Source organism: Electrophorus electricus, chromosome 10 (genome assembly GCF_013358815.1).
Source record: "Electrophorus electricus isolate fEleEle1 chromosome 10, fEleEle1.pri, whole genome shotgun sequence".
Lineage (NCBI taxonomy): Eukaryota > Metazoa > Chordata > Actinopteri > Gymnotiformes > Gymnotidae > Electrophorus > Electrophorus electricus.
In genome coordinates this window covers 9,582,020-9,601,624 of record NC_049544.1, presented here as the reverse complement: position 1 = coordinate 9,601,624, position 19,605 = coordinate 9,582,020, and the positions used below count along the sequence as shown (strand labels likewise).

The following is a 19,605-nucleotide window of genomic DNA, read 5'->3' as shown; positions in this document are numbered from 1 at the left end:
ACCCTTCCTTTCTCTATCCTACTATCTCTCTCTTTTTCCAAAGGACTGATGAGGCCTGATTGTGACATCAGGGGAAATCAAAGCTCGACCTCTCCCTTTTGGTAAAGGTAGTGCGATCCCCTGTACACACACATATTTATTCTTTCTTTCTTTTCTTTCTTTTTCTCTCTCTCTCTCTCTCTCTCTCACACACACACACACACACAAACACACACAGAGAGAGAGAGAGAGAGAGAGAGAGAGAGAAAGAGAGAGAGAGAGAGAGAGAGAGAGAGAGAGAGAGACAGCATTCAATCCCCAGATTCTTCCCAGCCCCTGAGGAGTTATATTGAGTTCTGCCTCTCTCAGTCTGATAGCATTCTCCATGGGCTCCCAGGGAAATCAGATAGGAGCATGGGACCATGGGAGTTCAAGAAGACTTGATAAGTGTCTGCTGCACAGGAAGATGCACATACATAAACACACCTACCGCACACTTTCACCCACCCATCAACAGTGAACACTAATACAACTAATACACAACTACACCCACAGACACACATATACACACACTCTAGCAGGAACAAAAACGTTAAAGGCTAAGCACCATCTAATGAACCTCCCTGAAGATTTCACACCATCTTAGCTACTGAAAAATATAAATATGAATAAATATTTTTTTAAATGACAAATTCAAACAAAGTGACATAAAAACCAACGTCTCCAGAAACTTGACATCACTGGTGCACAACAATCACATTTAACTTGACACTTTTATCCAAAGCATCTTACAATTATGACTGAGTACAACTTGAGGGTTAAGGGCCTTGCTTAGGGGCCCAACTGTGACAACTTGGCAGTAGTTGGGCTTAAACCAGCAACCTTTCAATTACAAATCAAGTACCTCAACCACTGAGCTACCACTGCCCCATAATGGTACCCGAAACACCATTATGACTGACTTGGACTGCGAAGATATTCTTAAGATATTTTTTAATTTGATGATGGTTATGAATCTGCAGTAACAGTAGAGGTGACTGTATATCCTAACAGTGAAATTTACCATTTAGAGTTGAGCCAGAGATGGAAGAAGCTGCACCAGATAGCAATGAACAATCTGACCCAGTCGTCTGAATTGGGAATTCCAACTGGTAAAAACCTTTTATATTAGCCATTATACTGAAAACAGACCCTAAAAGTAAAAAGTATTACTAAAAGTAATCTAGTCTATTAACAGTTATTTACAGAAGGGGCATTTGATTAGATAGCGTTAGCTAGCTACTGGTTATATTTTCAAATTTTCTAGCTTTAGCCAACTAACTATTTAAGATAGCAGTGCCCCTTTTGCCAATAATCAACGTCTTAGTTACGGTAGCTAGCTAACCTAATGCATTTGCTTTAGTGGCCTAATGTGTCTATGTGTCTAGCCTTGTATGCATTATCATAACCTTCTCTTCTGCGTGGCTGACTTCAGTGAATTTCTACTGCTTGTACTTTGAAAAAACAGAAATAAATTGACCAAGTGTTAACCACTTGTATTTGGAAATATGCTGGATCATTATGGGAACTGTAACACTAAATATCGAACATTAGAAAGTTCACACTCAGATATTAATGACAGTAGCTAGCTGGCTAAACGCAAATGTTCAGTGATGGTTATTGTAAAAGCGATCTACATCAAATTCTCATTCATAAAATACTCTATAACTAGCTGCAATACAACTACATGGCGTTGTTTAAGCCTAGTGTCGTTTAAACCACCAAGATTAGCAAATTAGTCAGTTAGGTACTAACCTAGCTAGCTAACAAGGCTGGCTAATGTCAACTAAAATGGGCGAAGTAATTGCACTTAGCATGTTTACATCCATGCACACCGATATTGATCATTGCGAATTAGAAACTCAGCTTTCACTGTATTTATGTATTTAACACTTTCATATTAGCTGGTGCTTAGCCTTTAAGCACAATTCAGTTCAACTACATTGAGAATAATACCATCAGTGTGTCACTTTATGATCCTTTCTCATTTAATATTTTTTACAATTTAAAGATTTGATGATATGAGTTTGTACTCATTATTGTTGCCAAATATTTGTGGTTTTTTTTAAGTATAACTTATTTCTCAGTAGGCGAAAGCATTTCGTTAAGTTACATTGAGGAGCTAGTGGGTTACCTTCAGGAAAGAGAAACAAAGCTACCACGAGTCATCACTGCCCTTTTCCAGGGACTGAAGAAAGCTACCAAGAACAACACACACATCTACATGCACCATGCTGCTGACCCTCCTTGCTCATGGCCATGAGTAAGGCAGCGTGAGACACAGTGCAAGCATTCCAGCTGAGTGGAGTGATGGACCTGAATGCTGACCTGCCCACATTTGTCCAACCTTGTGTGAGCACCACCAGTGTAAGAGTTTCCCGTGGAGACCCTCACAAAGGGCAAAGCCAGCCCGAGGGTATCCCAGACCAGGCCATATGGCCAAGGAGTCCAGAGCACCTCTGCTACGGTGGCGGCTCCCCTCCCAAAGCCTCCCCTTCTCTTTTTCTTCCTTCTCTGCTCCTCTCCCTGTCATATTGTTATGGAAAAATTTGCTGAAAATGTCAGTGGGTAGTGGTTGGCCCAGTGGAGCGGGCGTTTAATAAGTACCCTGACCTCTCTTCCATCAGCTGGAGAGAGGCGGTAATGATTCTGTTTCAGAGGGAGGGAACAGGAGGTGGCAAACAGACGGCTCGACACCGCAATCGATTGGGTTCTGTCGGCTGATAACTGCAGAGGAAGAAGAGAGTCGGAGAGAGAAAAGGAGGATGAGGAAAATAAAGAAAGGATTAAAGATTTTCTCTCAGTGAATAAGCCATACAGAAGGAGGTCAGATGTAGAGGAGCACAAAGGCACACGATTATGCATGGGCACACACACATGCACACATATGCACAAGTCACCCCCACACACACACAGCTGGAAAAGTACTCTGAAACACCTCACTTGCAAAAGGAACCCTTACAACCTAGTCTTAACCAGCGCTTTCTATTCCCTGTTCCCAAAACAATAGCTATCATTCTAAAAATTCAAACCAATCTAAAACGAAATTACAGATGTGGAAATCAACAGAAACATACGCAATTGGTGCACCAGACGAAGTAATAGAGACACACAGTTATCATATCTATCTAGTTCAACCTTGTATTCCACTTTGACGTTTTTTCAGAGTAGATTATTATTCAGGTTTCTTTTGGGATGAGGGGCAGGATAGGTGAATTCTACTTTCCCCTGAGCCAGATCATTCTAATTCATAACCCTGCAAATGAGTTATTGACTCAGAGATGCCCCATGGCAGAGTGATGTGGGGGCCAAGACCTCGTACCGCTTCTCCTCCCTCCTCACACCTTACTACTCTGTACGCTGTGCTGGCCAAACTGCAAACACTGCTTGCTCACACACACCATTTACTCTACAAAAACTCCATAAAAACTCCACAAAGGTCTAAGTTACATCTTTTTCACTCATTTGAACAAATGCAAGGACAACAAAGTACAGTAATTCACCGAAAATCTAACTCCAGCCAGTGTATGATATCGATATTGATATAAGCTGAGTTTGATATAAGATGAGTTTAAAACTTGGACTAAAGCAATACTAACCTCATTGAGGCATTCATTCAAAGGTTAACTGACCCAATATTATTTATTATTTTGAAGTTTTATGTAAAAAAACAAAAAGTTTTGCTCCCCCCCACCCCCAAGACTGGTATTTTTCCATTTAGCTTTAATCATAGAATCATAGTGAAGTTTGGTGAATGAAGCCTACAATAAATACATATCTATTTACTTGCAACTGTCACTTTAATAAATTCAATTTATAAAGAGGCTGATAAAGGTTAAAATGATAAAACTAACAAAATGTTAAACAGAAGCAGGCCTAGCTTTAACTACAGTCTTCAAATAGCTAGTTCATGTTTCATAATTTGCAATATTGGTAATCTCCAAATTGTATGAGTACATTATGTCTGAGTAAGCAGACTTCCACATCTGGCCCAAATCGTAGAGCTCTTGAAAACAATAATAAACGGAATGATACCAGTTGCATTAAAACTGTTGAGATGTTCTACTGGTCTTGTAGCCTACTATAAACACAAAGTATTTCCAGAAAGCAATTGCTTTGTCCTGAATGTGTGTTCTAACAATTTACCATGGGTCCTCCATGTTGGAACTTCCACAACCTGTTTGGATCATGCCTTGCAGTAATCTGTCTTTATTTCAGCCATATTTCAGACATATAGCCTTTTCCATAATTTCTCCATGTATTTCAAATCTATACTTTCTGCCAATCCCAAGCAAAGGAAACGGTACGGAAACACACAAATTCTTGAAATTAAGATATAGATTTAATCGAATCTGTTTTGATTGGCTAAGTTTTCTGAATATGAAAATCAGATTAGCCTGCATTTATGAATTTCCCTTTAGGAATAATATACTGTGGAAATAATGTATGATGAATCCCACATTGGGATATCAATAACATTATCTCCTGAGTAAATCATAACATGCCTAATGGTCAATAAGATACAGTTCATGCTGTGAATTTAATCAATGTAACTGCCAGTGGGAATGAGACTAAGAAAGCTAAAATAGTCCTGAGAAAACAATGTCATGGGAAACCGAACGGTACTGAGAAAACCGACATAGACATGAGAAATCTAACATAGTCCTGAGAAAACTAACATCCTGAGAAGAAATTTCAGTGAGTCCTATGTATGGGATGTATATTTCATGATGTAATGTAGGCTGAAAGAAATGAGGTAAGCAGTGTTAGAAAGAAACAAAGAAAGAAAAAAGTAAGGAAGAACAAAATGAAAAATTCAAATCTGAACCCTAAGGATAATGAAAAATCTCAACAAATACTACATTTTACCATGACATCACTGAAATGTCATATGCCATTTCAAAATTCAATTAATTCCAGTGGCTGTCCTTCAAAGGCTACAACAGAATGTGATTTTGAATCTTTTTTAAAAGTGCATCGAATGCATATTGGTTTACAAGCAAGCACTATGGGAGAAGGTAAGAGAAGTAACAAGAGTCTTATGTTAAAGCATCCCAAGAACAATTTGAGGTTAACTATTGGTAAGATCAAAGGAAGAGCAGGGATGTTTCAGTCTGCAGTCATTCAGCAAGTCTGCATTCTTTCTATAATTTCCCAGCCTACGGGAAAGAACTTATGCCCACTGAGAACCTGCTACTCTGGTAACTAATCAACCAGTAGCCACAGTGACCATGCCACTGTTAACCCAGCAGCTAATAGGCATGATTAATGTCTAAGACAATCAGTGTGAGGTTTAGTCCAGTTTAAACCTGAGAAGGTAGCCTTGTATTGAAATAATCATGTGATTAATATAAAATCACTTAATGCATCAAATCATTACAGTGTTTGAAAAAAGTACATTCCTTACCATTGACAAATCTATCATTATCAGAACTCTGTGAACTCTACTGCAACCCAGGAACTTTCTCACCATCTGTGCATTCCCTTCCCTCTGTTGCTAATTCTAATTCTATCTGTCTGTCTGTCTGTCTGTTTGTCTGGGTATGGGTGTGTCACCCCTCCTCTCCCTCTAGCATTCTCTCTCCTTCTTTGTGCATGTCTCTCCCTCTTTGTGCATGTCATTTAAAATACCAGTACCAATTGCTGTATTTTATTCTCAAAAAATGAAAACATATATTTTTAAGCATGAAACTGATTCATAAGTGGGGTATAGTTTTACATTTCTGTAGCTAGCTGTGAGTGAAACATGAATATTTTAAGCAGTGTAGTGATGATTTAAATATATTTACTCAGTCTTCTGGCTCCAGGCCAGGACACTGTGTAATATCCACACACACAAAAAAAAACCTCAGATGCTACAGTCTCTGAGAGAGCTGATAAATCAGGCTGGAAGCACTAAGCAGCATAAAGTCAATTAACTGAAATATTTCCAAAATTTATTTTCCCTCTTTAAAAAATTGCACGAACAGATAATGTAAAGAAAGCCAGTACATGGAGACCAAAAGAAAAAGTATGGAGATTGCATAGGGCAAAGAAAGCAGTAGATAATTCTGAAGAGAAAAATATGAAGGGTGGGGCAGCCACTATTGGGAATATAAAGCACTGGGGAAACTGGGTGGTTATGTAATTTATAAAATAGACTTCGGTAAATTATTCTTAAAAAACACACACACAGAGATCCTCTGCTAACATATCATAAGCATTCCAAGATATTGCCAAATGTCACAATATCTACTCAGTGCCATCCACTCAATGAGTTTATCTCATCAGTTAGTCTCGGCAGACCACTGTTTCCCATATGTATTTTCAGTGACCCTTTAAATCTATGTATAACCAAGAGCCAGCACACTACTTTGGATATTTCCAATTCCAAGAAATCAGCTTCCAGTGCTGCATACTTTTACGTCTATAGAAAAATGTAATCAAAATCACAATCTGTTTTTATAAGCTTCATCATATGTTTGGCCAAAGCCAACACACCTTATGACATTATAGCAGCTATGTGTAGGCAAGTCTGTACAGGTGACTGGCCGTTTTGACATATGAAATGAGAGAACTTGCCTTCACTCTGTGTTCTGAGGACAATGCAAATGCTGCTTCACACCAAAGCACCCAAGCACACAAACACACACAAACAGGTCAAAACAAAAGGTAATTGATCTGTGGTAGAAGCAGAGGGAAGGTCACTAGGTCAGTGTAGTTCCAAGCGAATGGTCTGCACCACAGAGGATAGACAACTAAGCAGAAACAATTTGGCTTTCTCCATCATTTCAAAGACATGCGTCTGTCAAAAGTAATCTATTGCCAATAAACTTTACAGCAGTTATTATATTTGTAGTAAGTATTATTAAAATGGGACAGGTGTTACAATTCTAATAGTGCACTACATGCATTTTGTACTGTCTTAATTTTTTATCTTATGTGTATCTTAATTAATGTAAGGAAGCATTTAACATGGTCTGGCCAAAAAATAGAATCTTTATCTCAATGACTGAGTGATGCTGTCTTACTGTAACATGATTTACCAGGGTAAGCAGATTAACTGAGACATTAGTTTGTGAAATATAGACACTCCCACTTATCATCCTGATTTTAGACCTGAGATCATTGCTCAATGAGCCGCTTATCCATGCATTGTCTCTAAGCAGCTTTCACTCTTTATAAATCTTATTTACAAGCCGGGTTTGGGGTAGGGATTGTACACATTGTTCTGTCAGGTAACAATATTAGCATAACTGGTTGGAAAACCGTTTAATAACCGAATAGATTAAAAAAGTGGGTCATCTAACCCATATATGAGTTGCTTTCTTCTAAAAGGTAGATGGTCAAATTCGTCTATGTATCATGTGTGTCTGTATGACAGGGGTTGCTAGATGTTGTCCCTGTCAGCTGGTTCCTGATGGGAACTGGAATCTGATGACATTTGCAAAAGGCAGCAGCTATGCTCCTACTTGGTCAGTTTTATTGAAATAATTTATTCCATCTATGTGAGTTGCTTCAATTTGTGGTCCTCAATGACTCCATTCATCTCAGCTACCAACTGTACTAACAGGAGCTATACTTCACCAGATCAGTGCCACAGCTCTATTTCAATTTATGTTTATCTTATTTATTTTACAATCTGAAGTTTAAATTAATAAGAAAGAAAAGGTGTCTGAAGCTCCATAAAGGCAGATTTGGGTCTTATTCCTTAAGAATGCAAAGGATGTTGGCTATACTGGAATGCTCTGTCCGATTACCGTAATCCACCTGTAAACACACTGGATAACACCCTGCTTCCGTTTTAGTACAATGAGCTTGTTGTGTCTATGGCAAACAGGCCCTAGACGTGAAAACCTTGCTATAGAAGTTGTGTTGCCAAAACAATGACTACATTGCAATCTCTTATTCTGTAACGAGTTTTTGTTTCTCTTGCAGGAAGTATACAAAGAATCTCTCGATAGCTTAGTAGTCCTATTAAAGCTGAGTAATATCAAAAACATCCTATTTCATGAATGTAACAGTTTATATAGGCCTACTTTATGTTGTGTTATAACACCTTTAAAATATGTGTGTTGTTTTCTCATCTAACTTCTTGCATTCAAAAAGGAAATTAGACTAAATTAGACTAAAGCTACTGATCTGTGCCACTGTGAAAAGGGTAAAACCCCTTTGAGGCAAAAGCCATTTGAAAATTAGATTCTTGTACATGGTGTGAGTGTTTTAAATAAGCACTTCTTGATATCAGGAAACCTTTTATACCCTGCACATTATTAAAGAAAAGTGCAGCCTGGGCTGTGTGATTCTCCCAGGTGTATTTGACATAAAACTGATCGCATTGACTGAAACAAAAAGGTGAACTTCAGACATTTCCACCTCTAACAGCAGCAGCATGGTGCATTACAGCAGCTGATATTAGTCTACGCTTGATGTTTGCAAAGTGCCCTTCTGAACCTCTCCTCTGTCTGGGTAGCTAACCATAGCTTCCATCTGAAATAATAAGTAATTATTTCAGAAATACAGAATACACATTTTTCTTAACCAGAAGTACACTAACTTCCAGGGTGTTTCTGTGTTATAGAGGTAAGGGTGAGCTTAGACATGCACGAATAAAGCATCCCTTAAACGGTTGCTAATAGCAACATGCAAGCAGAAAGCGACTGCGTTTAAAACCAAGGACGTCTTCCTTCCTGTGGTTCTGTAACAAAGTACTCTTATGTACAAAACGTTCCATTACACAAAACAGTAAATCATGACAACGCAGACTACTGCCAGCAATTAAAAACATTTTTAAATAGTTGGCGCTAATTCTATAGACTAACAGATACAGATAGTCTATGCTTTTATAGTTCCTTTTGAGAAGTCATTATCTGCAGTGCTATAGGACACGTCACAAGAATGCGTACCAGTGCCATATACAGGACAGTAACAGTCAACAATAACCTACTGCGAGAAGAGCATTTCGCGCGTGTACAAACGTGCCTTGCTTATCTTTGCCCAACTCTAAAAAGTCTTGAATACGTGAATACCACGAAACAACTCTGCGGCTAGTTCAAAGCCAAAAGTTCAGATGAGCATATGCTTACTTAATGTAGCCTAATCTGTTGTATAAAAATAATAAATAAATAAAGCCAACACATTTGACAGTCACAGTTATCCTAGGGAGCATGTGGCGTGTAAACACGGGCTGTTACACTAATAGTAACTGAGAGTGTCACAGCAACACGTGAGCTGGAAAGTGAAAACAACTATGGCGTCCACAACAACTCGCCATTGTCAAGGAAAAAAAATAGTCTTTAAAAGATGCTCTTACCAAATCTTAAAACGTGTGGCATTCCGCGAGAATATCCCACACATAATAGAAGCAGCAGTAGAATCTTGAGAGAGCACCTAAATTTCGCATGAGTTATCAGTGGGGAGGTAATCTTCATGATGCCTGTGATGTACAGTATTTAATTCCCTTGGATCGTAAGACTCCCCAAAATTTATTATTTTGATGTTTAACAGGGTGACGGCCCACGCGTGAGATCACGGCATGGTCACTGAGGAAGAGGGCATTCGCTTCCCAGATCCATTAGCAAGCTCTGCGTGTCCGTCTCACTGCGCCAAGAAACAACCTTCCGACTCAGCGAGCGGTAGAGCATCCATATTAGACGGGTGAAATCCAGACGAAATCCATTCACGGACAGCCTGAAAGAGAGGAACAAAAAGAAAACGGGTTTAGATATCCAGCTCGAGTCGCAGATCACTGAACGCGCAAGGCAAAACCTTTCAAATCAACACAGGCTGCCTATGCAAGCATTCTACTGCACTGCTGCGCAGCTTCTGACGTCGAGCCAAGATCAGTGTGAGCGCGAGAGCCTGAGCGAGAAAACGGAGACATTGGACATGTTTCACTGGTGTCGCTGACCACATATCGATCCGGGTCCATAAATTACACTGAAATGCACATCTTTTCTCCCATGTCGCTCGTCGCTTCCAGTGCTCTCGGTAATTTCCCAAATTTCTCATCAGATGCTGATCCTGTGTTCTGCGTGTTGTAAATCTGTAAAAATCGATCTCTGGATTTTAGATGATAGCCCAAATCCAGTACAGCTCCATAATCATGACGACGACCTGTGCCAAAATGTCAACAGTTTGTAATAGTGTCTTGGTGTTCACAATCTTACTCCTGCGCTTGCTCTACAGCCTTCCTATCACAGGACGTCGGTCAAGCATCTGTACAGAGAGATACCGTGACTTTGTAATTTAAATGCTTCATTGCTGATTGAGTATAAGACAAGAGAACATTTTACATTATCATATAACGTTATGTAATGTAAGATACGGGAAGGTGTAAGTCTATAATAATTAACGAAAGAAAATCAGATTTTGCGAATGCTTGTTTAAATAGCGTACGTTTTTCGTATGTTTTTAAAGTATTGAATTTGCTACATTATACTATCTTCATGTTAAGTGAGTTTTAAAAAGTCAATGCCTTTATGATTGTTAGATGACAATTATTCACCTGGCCTTTTATCTTGGTAATCACACTCAATTTATGTTATCATCTCCATGTCCAGGTATTTTTTAAGTATATCAAGTACTTTATGTGCTTTTTTTTTTTTTACATAATGTCCTAACAATTTTACTGGAATATGCATGAATATCTTAAGATGTTCACCCTTTGCCGTGGTTCACTACAGTTCAGATTTTTCTACTGTAGGCCTGGGTTAGCAGATAAACAAATTTCCCGCGGCAGGCGTTCACTTTAACACAAAAGAAGCATATTCAGTATTGTATTTAACATTAGAGATGTTGATGCTCTTGGGTGTAGGAATTACCAAAAACTTTAATGTAGCCTAAAATGGAATAACTGGAGTCCCTGCGCTTGCAACGAAATTGTAGTTTCAGGACCATGGTCAGCGACAGCGGCCTGCACAAGACCAGTTTTGTTTTGTTTATTTTTTTAAAAAGATTTTTTGACCAATGGTCTCTCTCTCTCTCTCTCTCTCTGACTCTCTCTCTCTCTCTCTCTCTCTCTCTCTCTCTATATATATATATATATATATATATATATATATATATATATATATATATATATATATATATATATATGCCATCATTTAAATGTATTCAGCGAATAGCCGATGTATGTACTTTAACCAGGTCCGAGCCGCTCGTTAACAGAGGACCTGCCTGTTATCAGGCAGTTCCTTGCGGGAGGATTTCACAGCTGCCACTTCGTCGTCAAACGACACCTCTTCTTTTAGTGAGTCCAGTCATCAGTAACATATCTAATTATTAATATTAACAAGACTAGAAAATCTACATTGTTATCGAAAGATTATATACAAACTGAAGGCTATTACCGTCAAAGAGGTTCTATTTTTCTCCAACAGAAAATAAATAAATAACATAAATGGACAATTGAGCCATAGCTCATTACTCTTACTATCAGTAGTTTCAGGGCGTCATGCAGTGTTTTTAAACTTTCTGTCCCTTGTATAGTTTCTTCACTTTTTAAAACGCCGTATCATATTGTTCCATTGAGAATATAACTTTTTCAATTACCTTCTGCAACGTTCTTAAGTTTTTTGTTTTTTTTAATCTAGTAACCTTGTAAAAATGTCATAACGCAAACGTTGATGCACAGTGTAAGGTTTATCTCCTTACGCTACAACAGCCACTGAGCGCGCGTAAATTCCAGTCGACATCAATTATAGTCTTTATGATTTTGTAGATTATTATTGGCGCAGCTCTCTCATTTTATAATAGCCTACTGGCTAACATCACGTCTATCACCATCCCAGTTAAAACATAAGATTTAGAGTTTTCTGCTAGCAGGCTTCTAGAAGTCCTTCTAGAAATTTAACTTTGACCTTACTAGCAAGATTTCCACATGATTATTAAAAACTTAATCTGAGTACACTGATTTTCACTCTTAGACATGAAATCTACATGCCTATGCTATTTTACTTTATATCCGGCTTGATTATAGATGGTGAATCTATGAATCATTCATATAACGAAGCACGTCAATGCCACTGACAATTGACGGTTCTTACTGTACGCTAGGCGTTTAATTATACCATCATACTTTCTCAGCCATAAAACCCAACATATATCTTGGCTGGGATTAGGCGACGCGCATTTTAAACAAGGGTCGCACGCAGGTACTCGGGGTCACGTCTCAGCATGTTTTATTAACTACCAATCATAACCTTCCAAGATATTTAAGATGGCCTCAAGAGAAAATGCGCGCGCCAAATTACATGCTGGATCAGAAGTGTAAACAGCAAACATTTTGAAAGGATGCGTCGCAGAATTCGGTAAAACAGGCTATCAGATGAGTCACAGCAAGTTTCGGATCATGCTTTTATGCCTTATCTGTAAAACTAGCCTACACATTTTTTTTTTCCTGCATTAAAGTCTCACGGAGAGAAACAGATAGTTCTGGTACTCGTTAAAATTCAGTAATTGCAATCAAAAATACCCTTACCTCTGTTGATAAAGGCAACATGAGCTGAAGAGGTGTTACAACAGCCGGAGAAAGTAGTTCAATTGTTCCGACAGCGGAGAAGAAATCCGCTCTCTCAGACTTGCGGCTCTCTGTGCCCGGGCCGTGGAGAAGACACGCCTCCTGTCGGACAAAAAACTGCATTGCTTAAAGAAACAGGGGACTGGCGGACCTAAAGATAATCGGCGTTTCTTATTTAAAAAAAGATCCACAGATTTTAAATGTCTTCTTTTTACGGCGGCCATCTGGTTTTATAAAAGGTTGCAGGCCAAACTGTGAACACATTAGGTAGATGTACCCTGAAATCGCCTTTAAATCTTCCCATAAAATTAAAATTAAGGGCGTTTATATTTCGACACGAATAAAATTTATCATTAATTTAACGGCATGACTGGACAAGATTTTATCTAAAATTAAAGCAAATATCAGATTAAAAAGGATAAACATTTAGAGAAAATGGGAGAAGAAAAGTACAAAAATCCGTCGTGTCGAATTCTAAGGTTATATCAACGTTGGTTTATTGATTTAGTGCATTTATTTATTTCAATAAACGCACCTGAAAGGAAAAGTTTCCTCATCGCATTTGTTACCAGACACCAGAGAATGTTCTGATGTTGTGTGTGTGTGTGTGTGTGTGTGTGTGAGAGAGAGAGAGAGAGAGAGAGAGAGAGAGAGAGAGAGAGAGAGAGAGACGCTCTTATTGCCTCTCTCGTCTCTTTAATTACAGTCAGTCTTCCATATCGGAGAGGAAATTAATTATTCACCTAATCTGCCGAAGGAAATACCCAAACCGCAACAACAGTCAGTGCAGCAAACAGCACCGTATGAACGTGAATTGAAATAACTTGCCAAACACCAGCTCACAGTAGCCTACCTGTGCTCTTAAGTCCACGGCATACCAGAATAGGACTAATACTTAAACACCACAGATACAAAACAAAGGAGCCTAAATGCACAGTTTGTTATGCATAGTTTGCTTAAATTTCCTTTTTAATGGTTTTAGTGCTTCTGGCTCAGAAATGTTGTTCAGCTTTCCACTGAGAATAGCTGAGGATAAATGTTACTCTTTTGAGGAAGTAACATATTCATTTGTATGGACAAAAGACAGTACAACCCATTTTTTATTATTGTGAATATGGTCATGAAAATACTATGCAACTTCCTTGTTAGAATGAAATAACTAGCACATAGAACATTGTAAATAAAACGAACAAACAAAAAAAAACCTCTTCTGATTATAAGCACTGGTCTATAATGCATTGGTCTATCTTTACTGAAGTCTGCTTTTAAGTAAACAGGCATAATGTTATCAATGGGCAGACTCCCTTTCAACCTAAGATCTAAATTCCCACTGCAACACCTTGTGTCCATTTCAGTTATTCTCCTTTCAGCTGCTTTTGACATGGGAGAGCTTTAATAACGTCTTTTGCAAGGAAGATCCTCTGAAGTTTGGTCTCTAATGAGCCCTATGTCTTCCCATTGTCCCAGCTGAAGAATGAGGTGGAGCACTCTACAGGCTTGATCAGCCCCTGTTCTCATTGCCTGTCAGGCAACTTATTGGAAAGCAGCTCTGTAACATTACTGTGGAAACTCTCAAACTAGTGTAAGAGACAGATCTTTAGATGGCAGTCTTGATTACCCATGTACTCCCTCTACACACACAGATCCACACAGAGAGTTCAGTAATAGATCAATAATAGACAACTCTGTTGTGTGCTTACCAATAGGATAAGGAAATGCCTTTTAACCCCCTTCTTTCTCAGAAACACACACACACAAATGATGTTACTGAAGTTTGAATGAGTGTTAATCACTTCTTCCTGTCTAATTTCCTTATGTGAACATTAAATTTTTAAGAGCAATCAAAGCTCACTAAATACGTCTGAAAGGTAAAGATTCCATATCAGATAACTCAGTTAAAAGTCCACAATATTTATATATATTGCATCACACTTTAGCATACTGAAGTGTGAGGCCTGCATCTAAACATACCTTTTGCACAGCTCTGTGGCACTTCCTCTTGTTTTCAGTGCTCTTGTTTTCAGTTCTCTTGTAACTGTCTTAATACCTGTATAGACTTGAGTCCAAGTTAAAGAAATTTAACTGCAACCTTAGAAACATTTTGAAGTCATTTCTTCAATTTGTCAAAACTTGGTTCACTCTACTGCCAGAAGAACTCCAACTTCCTGTATTGAGTTAATGTAGTGACTTTGACGATAGCATGAAGTGAGAGAAGTTTCAAGAGGTTCCTGATACATTTCATAAGTCCTTGAGACACATTTTACTTTTGTGAGAATACTAAGTATGTGGCAGGGAGAACTTGATATTGCCTATAGCGTAGACATGGTTAGAAAAACAGGTACTAAGAAATCCAGAGCTATCTAAATCCAACTATATATGCATGGCATAAAATTTATATTTTTTGTTTCTTATTTATGTTGGTGTTGTTTATTCAAAAAAGAAATGTACTAATGTAGCTACTCCACTTTTGTGGAAAAGCTATTACCATTATTTCAGAGCACATACTATACCCATGCGACAGCAGCATGTGTACACACACAGGATACTTGTGCCCTAAGAGAAGGACAATTAGCTACTAACTCTCTTATAACTAACAAGAAAAAGGGGCAAATTCATTTTAACTTTCCTTGACTTAACTTGGGATGATGCTTGCTGCTTATGATTAGGTTCCATTAGGTTCTATCAGGTTCTTTGTTCTAATAAAGCTGGTTAGATGGTAGCTTTCAGAGGAGAACTGAATTACACACAGCCAAAAGAGAGAAATATTGCTTGAGAAAGAGATTTTAGGTGTCTTTATCAGTCTCAACCTCAAATAATTGTGTGAATTTGCCAGCCAGGAAAAATATATATTGACTATTGATTGTGGCTGTCTTCGGGGCTTTGTTTTATGTAATTTCAGCTTCCTAGTGTTTTCTAATTCAGATTTAATAACCAGGGCACAACCTGAAGTCCCTGTGAGGGTAAACTCATCAGCTAAGTCAATGCTTTCAGTGGCCACGCAAAAGTAAAGGATACCTTACTTCATGTAATGATTGCTCATTTCATATTAAGAAAAATTAACTATTGACAATAAGTAATATTATTCAGATCCACTTTCCTTGAAGGAGTGTCATCAAACATCAGTTTGAAACTGAAGTGAATGACAATGCATTTAAACTCAAAAAACACAAAAAGAACTTATGGGCCACTAAACGTAGAATAACTGATGTTGTCTTTAGAGAAGATGACAGATGTAAAGTCTGGCCTACTACTGGATTTCATATCAGTGAGCCAGTATCTTTTCAGACAGAATCAGCTGCAGGGACCAAGCTTCAATCTCACAAGATTTGTTTTTTTTTTTGTGTGTGTGTGTGTGTGTGTGTGTGTGTGTGTGTGTGTGTGTGTGTGTGTGTTAGAGAAAGAAAGCGAGACACAGAGAGGGAGAAAGAGAGAGTGAGATGGAAAAATTGCACTACTTACTATTTTTCATTTATTATTTTCCTTCCCCCACCAGCCCCTTCAATAATGCAAAATTAAAGGTTTTCTCAGTCTATAATTAGTCGACCCTGACACTAATTAGAAATGCTCAGTGTGGTGCCACTTCATATTAGAGCAGAAGGACTATCCTCTTTTGTTCTCTTCCTCTTCACCGAGGCTATTTATGATAGGCTGAGGAATTTCGGAGGGCACGGAACTCCAGACAGGTCCAGATAAGGAAAGTGGTTCTGACAGTGGGTCCGATCAGCATGTGTTCTCCATAATATTAAGCAGTCTGCCCCATGCACAAAATGCCTAAAGAGGAGATCTGAAAAATGACCTTCTGAACTGCGAATATGGACTAATATTTCATATTGCTTACATTTTCAAGTCATAATGTCACGTCCGCAGACCTGAGCGTTCCCCGTTTTCATGGCAACCGAGTCGTTTCCGGGTTTTCGTCCGTCTCCATGGTTCCCTGTCTCCTCCCCTTTCGCTCCATCTGATGATCGTTTAGCATTCATTAGTGTAGACAACCTCTGTCTCTTTCGCTTCTTGTTTGTCGGTCATTCGTTGGCTGTCATTAATTCTTTTATGATTTCGTTCGTCCATGCTCCGCTCGCGTATGTATTTTGTATATTCCTGTTTAATCTCACTTCTCATTCCTCGCCCCGTGCTCCCTGCTGTTCTCTCATCTGTAATACTTTCTGTGTGCTTTAGTTTTTGTTAATTGGCTAACTTGGTCTCGCCCTAACCCTATTAGCCTGTTATTGTTTTGTTAGCCTGTTCGATTCCGTATTGTCCCTGGTAAGTCCGTTTGTTACTAAACTTGTTTTTCATTTCTGCTATCCGGTCTGTCTGTTGTCCATATTATGGCTTCCCTACTTAGTACCGTTTCGCATCACATCCAAGGCACAAGCACTTCGCAAGTGTGTTCGTTCTCCACCTCCTTCACGTTACACTTAATGTAGAGACACACTGGCTGGAAGGTAAACAAGCCCAAGGCCCTTGGATTGGCGTCTTAATCAAAATTCGTCCTTTCCATATGACTCACAAGCTTCGTTATAATCATAACACCAAGTAATGTGCCACATCCTTTAGAGAAATTTCAGAAAATAACACTCTAGGAAAGCATCTTTATTAAGAGGTTTTTTTTTTTTTCTGTTTTCACATAGACCTACATAAGCTATTTTGTTACAGGCAAGAATGGGAAAGGAAGAATCTTAGCATCTTCTTAAAACTGAATTTGAAACCTGGCTATATAAAGAACTTGATAAGCATCAGATCAGCTTTAGATCTTGCACAAAACCATTTTTTTTATGATTGATATTATATACTAGGAATCTTACTTTAAAAACTTCTGTAAGTATCATAAAATCCACAATAACAAATAGCTTATACTGAAAAAAATTTTAGCCATAAGCCAAAGAATTTGAAACTTGTATTGGAGAGATTTTGTTTCAAAATGAGTCATTCTTCTGATAAGGAGAAAATTACACTGGGCATAAGAGTAGAGACTTGGAGAAAGACACAGGTAAAGTGTGGAGCAGGACAAAATGGCCAACAGGTAAGTGGATATGGAAGATATCGAAATGAGAGCCATAGTGCGTTTAGCTAGAAGACCAAAATGGCTGAGTAGAGAGGAGAGCTCTGGGAAGGGGATTAAAGACCTATCGATCTGGCACTGCCATCATGCCTTCATGTTATATGAAGCCATGTTTAATTCAGGATTACACTGCACAAGGCCTGAGAAGAGATAGAGGTAAAAGGGGAACACTATGAGAATGAGGTTAGAGTGGAATGGAAGAGAGCAGAGCTGAGCTATTTGCTTCATGGAGATAGAGATGCCAGTCTCTTCTTTCATACCAGCCCATTTCTCTGCCACAAAAAAATCTCCAACACACACACACTTTTATATTCCAACCGCAGAAAACAGCAAAACAGCCTAACCAATAGGCAGCTCGCCATGCTCAGGAAGGGACAGAGCCTCGCTGTCAGAAACACAGAAAAACAGAAAAAAAAGAGGGGGGGGGGGTGAAGACCCTCTGAAATGATTTTGTCTGTGTGCTCAAAGTGAAGATCACTTTGCTCCTCGCTTTGGGCTTAGCCAGATATGCTTTCAGCCTAGAGGCAGTAGCCAGTGTGGATAGCCACGTACAGAGACAGAAGTGGGCTTTGTTCTTGGAGATGGAAGAGTCTGATGCACTGTTTTGTAGTGACTGTGATCAGATATTACTCAGATCTACCAGAGACAATGCTCTGTCTCTCTTGCCTGCTGCTCCTCCCTCCTCCATGCCTCCAGTGATCAGATACAGTTAAAGGTCAGGCAAAAGGGAATAGTATGCTAACACTCACAAGCAAGCTACATTTATTATTACATTTGTTAAACATCTTTATCATATGGAATGACCACACTTTCACAAAATGTGATCCTTATATGTATATAATTTGTCCCTTTATTCTGTCTCTGTGGCACAAAGGTCACATTTAAGATACAGTGCATTTTTTAACTACAATGTGAACTACAATTTGCACAATCCACTTAAAGAAGAAGAGGTATTTGAAAATAAAAGGGGATGAGCTAAAATGTAAAACTTCAAAAAAATGCTTTCTCATGCTTTAGTTCCCCTTGAGATGTTTCCAAAGGCGTACAGTGTGTTTACCTCATTCTCATCAGATGGGAGTGTTTCTATTTTCTGACTTGAAGTAGCAAGTCACACTGTCCCTGACAGTGTTTCTCCAGTATTTATCAGTCTATAGTAGTATCATCAGAACCAGGCATTTTGGCCTCACTTCAAATGGTATAACAGTGAAAATGGAGTTAGGAAAGGAGTCACGCTCCCAAAGCATTAGTCAAGTCAAAGTGGGGCCAGGATGACCCTGAAACAGGGTGATGCAGGAGAGGTCCAGATTGAAATTCTCTCCACATCTCCCCTCACTCTAGCACCTTGGCCAGCCACTCCTGACAGATATTGTACAGGCAAGAGAACCGTAAATTGCTTCACTTTGCTCTCCCTAAAACATTTATGACAGTGGAATCAGTCATTTAGAGCCCAATATTGTTTTAAACTGATTTATATTTTCAGCAGCAAAATGAATAGAAAAACTGGCAAGGGGTTTGGGTTCAATGTAAAAGAATTCAGAGCCAAAGAAAAAGACAATTCATTCCACTGACAAAGCATAATAATAAAACATGGATTACAGTGACACCACCTATAATATTTTCTTTGACTGTACAGATTATTTTGAATATCTGAGCATGCTATTAATGTACTTTAAATTTGGGACTGAATAAGTGTAGTGAGGCATAAGATGTAATTTGCCTGGGTTATGCTTAGCTATGATAAAACATGGTACATGGGGACATTGCACCAGAGTGAAGGGCTGGTGAATTTATTTTATGATTTTGACAAGTATGGATTGGATGTCTTTGGCATCAGTAAAGTTTGATGGACAGATAGCAGAGGAATAGTCATTTACAGTGCTCATCCCCAATTCAGGTCACAATCACTGGCATTGTGTGGATTTCCTCCCTAGAGTATAGGTGGCATGCACCTTGACTGTGAAAGCTCTTTAGTGATTGTATCTTCATGGTCCATTGTGTCACCAAACATGCAATGAACTCAATCCTG

At 38.7% G+C, this 19,605-nt stretch overlaps 1 protein-coding gene across 3 annotated transcripts in view; it reads right to left on the bottom strand.

Moving 5' to 3' along the window:
• The window catches only part of grik2 (glutamate receptor, ionotropic, kainate 2), a 120,561-nt gene extending 107,958 nt beyond the window's left edge, over positions 1–12,603 (bottom strand). For 2 of the 3 annotated variants that reach the window (XM_027015447.2, XM_027015464.2), the window contains exons 1-2: positions 12,479–12,603; positions 9,311–9,687 (exon numbers count right to left, since the gene is read on the bottom strand). In XM_027015447.2, the coding sequence (XP_026871248.1) occupies positions 9,311–9,428 (118 nt within the window). In that variant the 5' untranslated portion in view covers positions 9,429–9,687; positions 12,479–12,603. Of the gene's footprint in view, positions 1–9,310; positions 9,982–12,478 lie in introns of those variants that run through there. The other variant, XM_027015456.2, reaches the window with a different exon arrangement.
• Between the last annotated feature and the right edge of the window lie 7,002 nt (positions 12,604–19,605).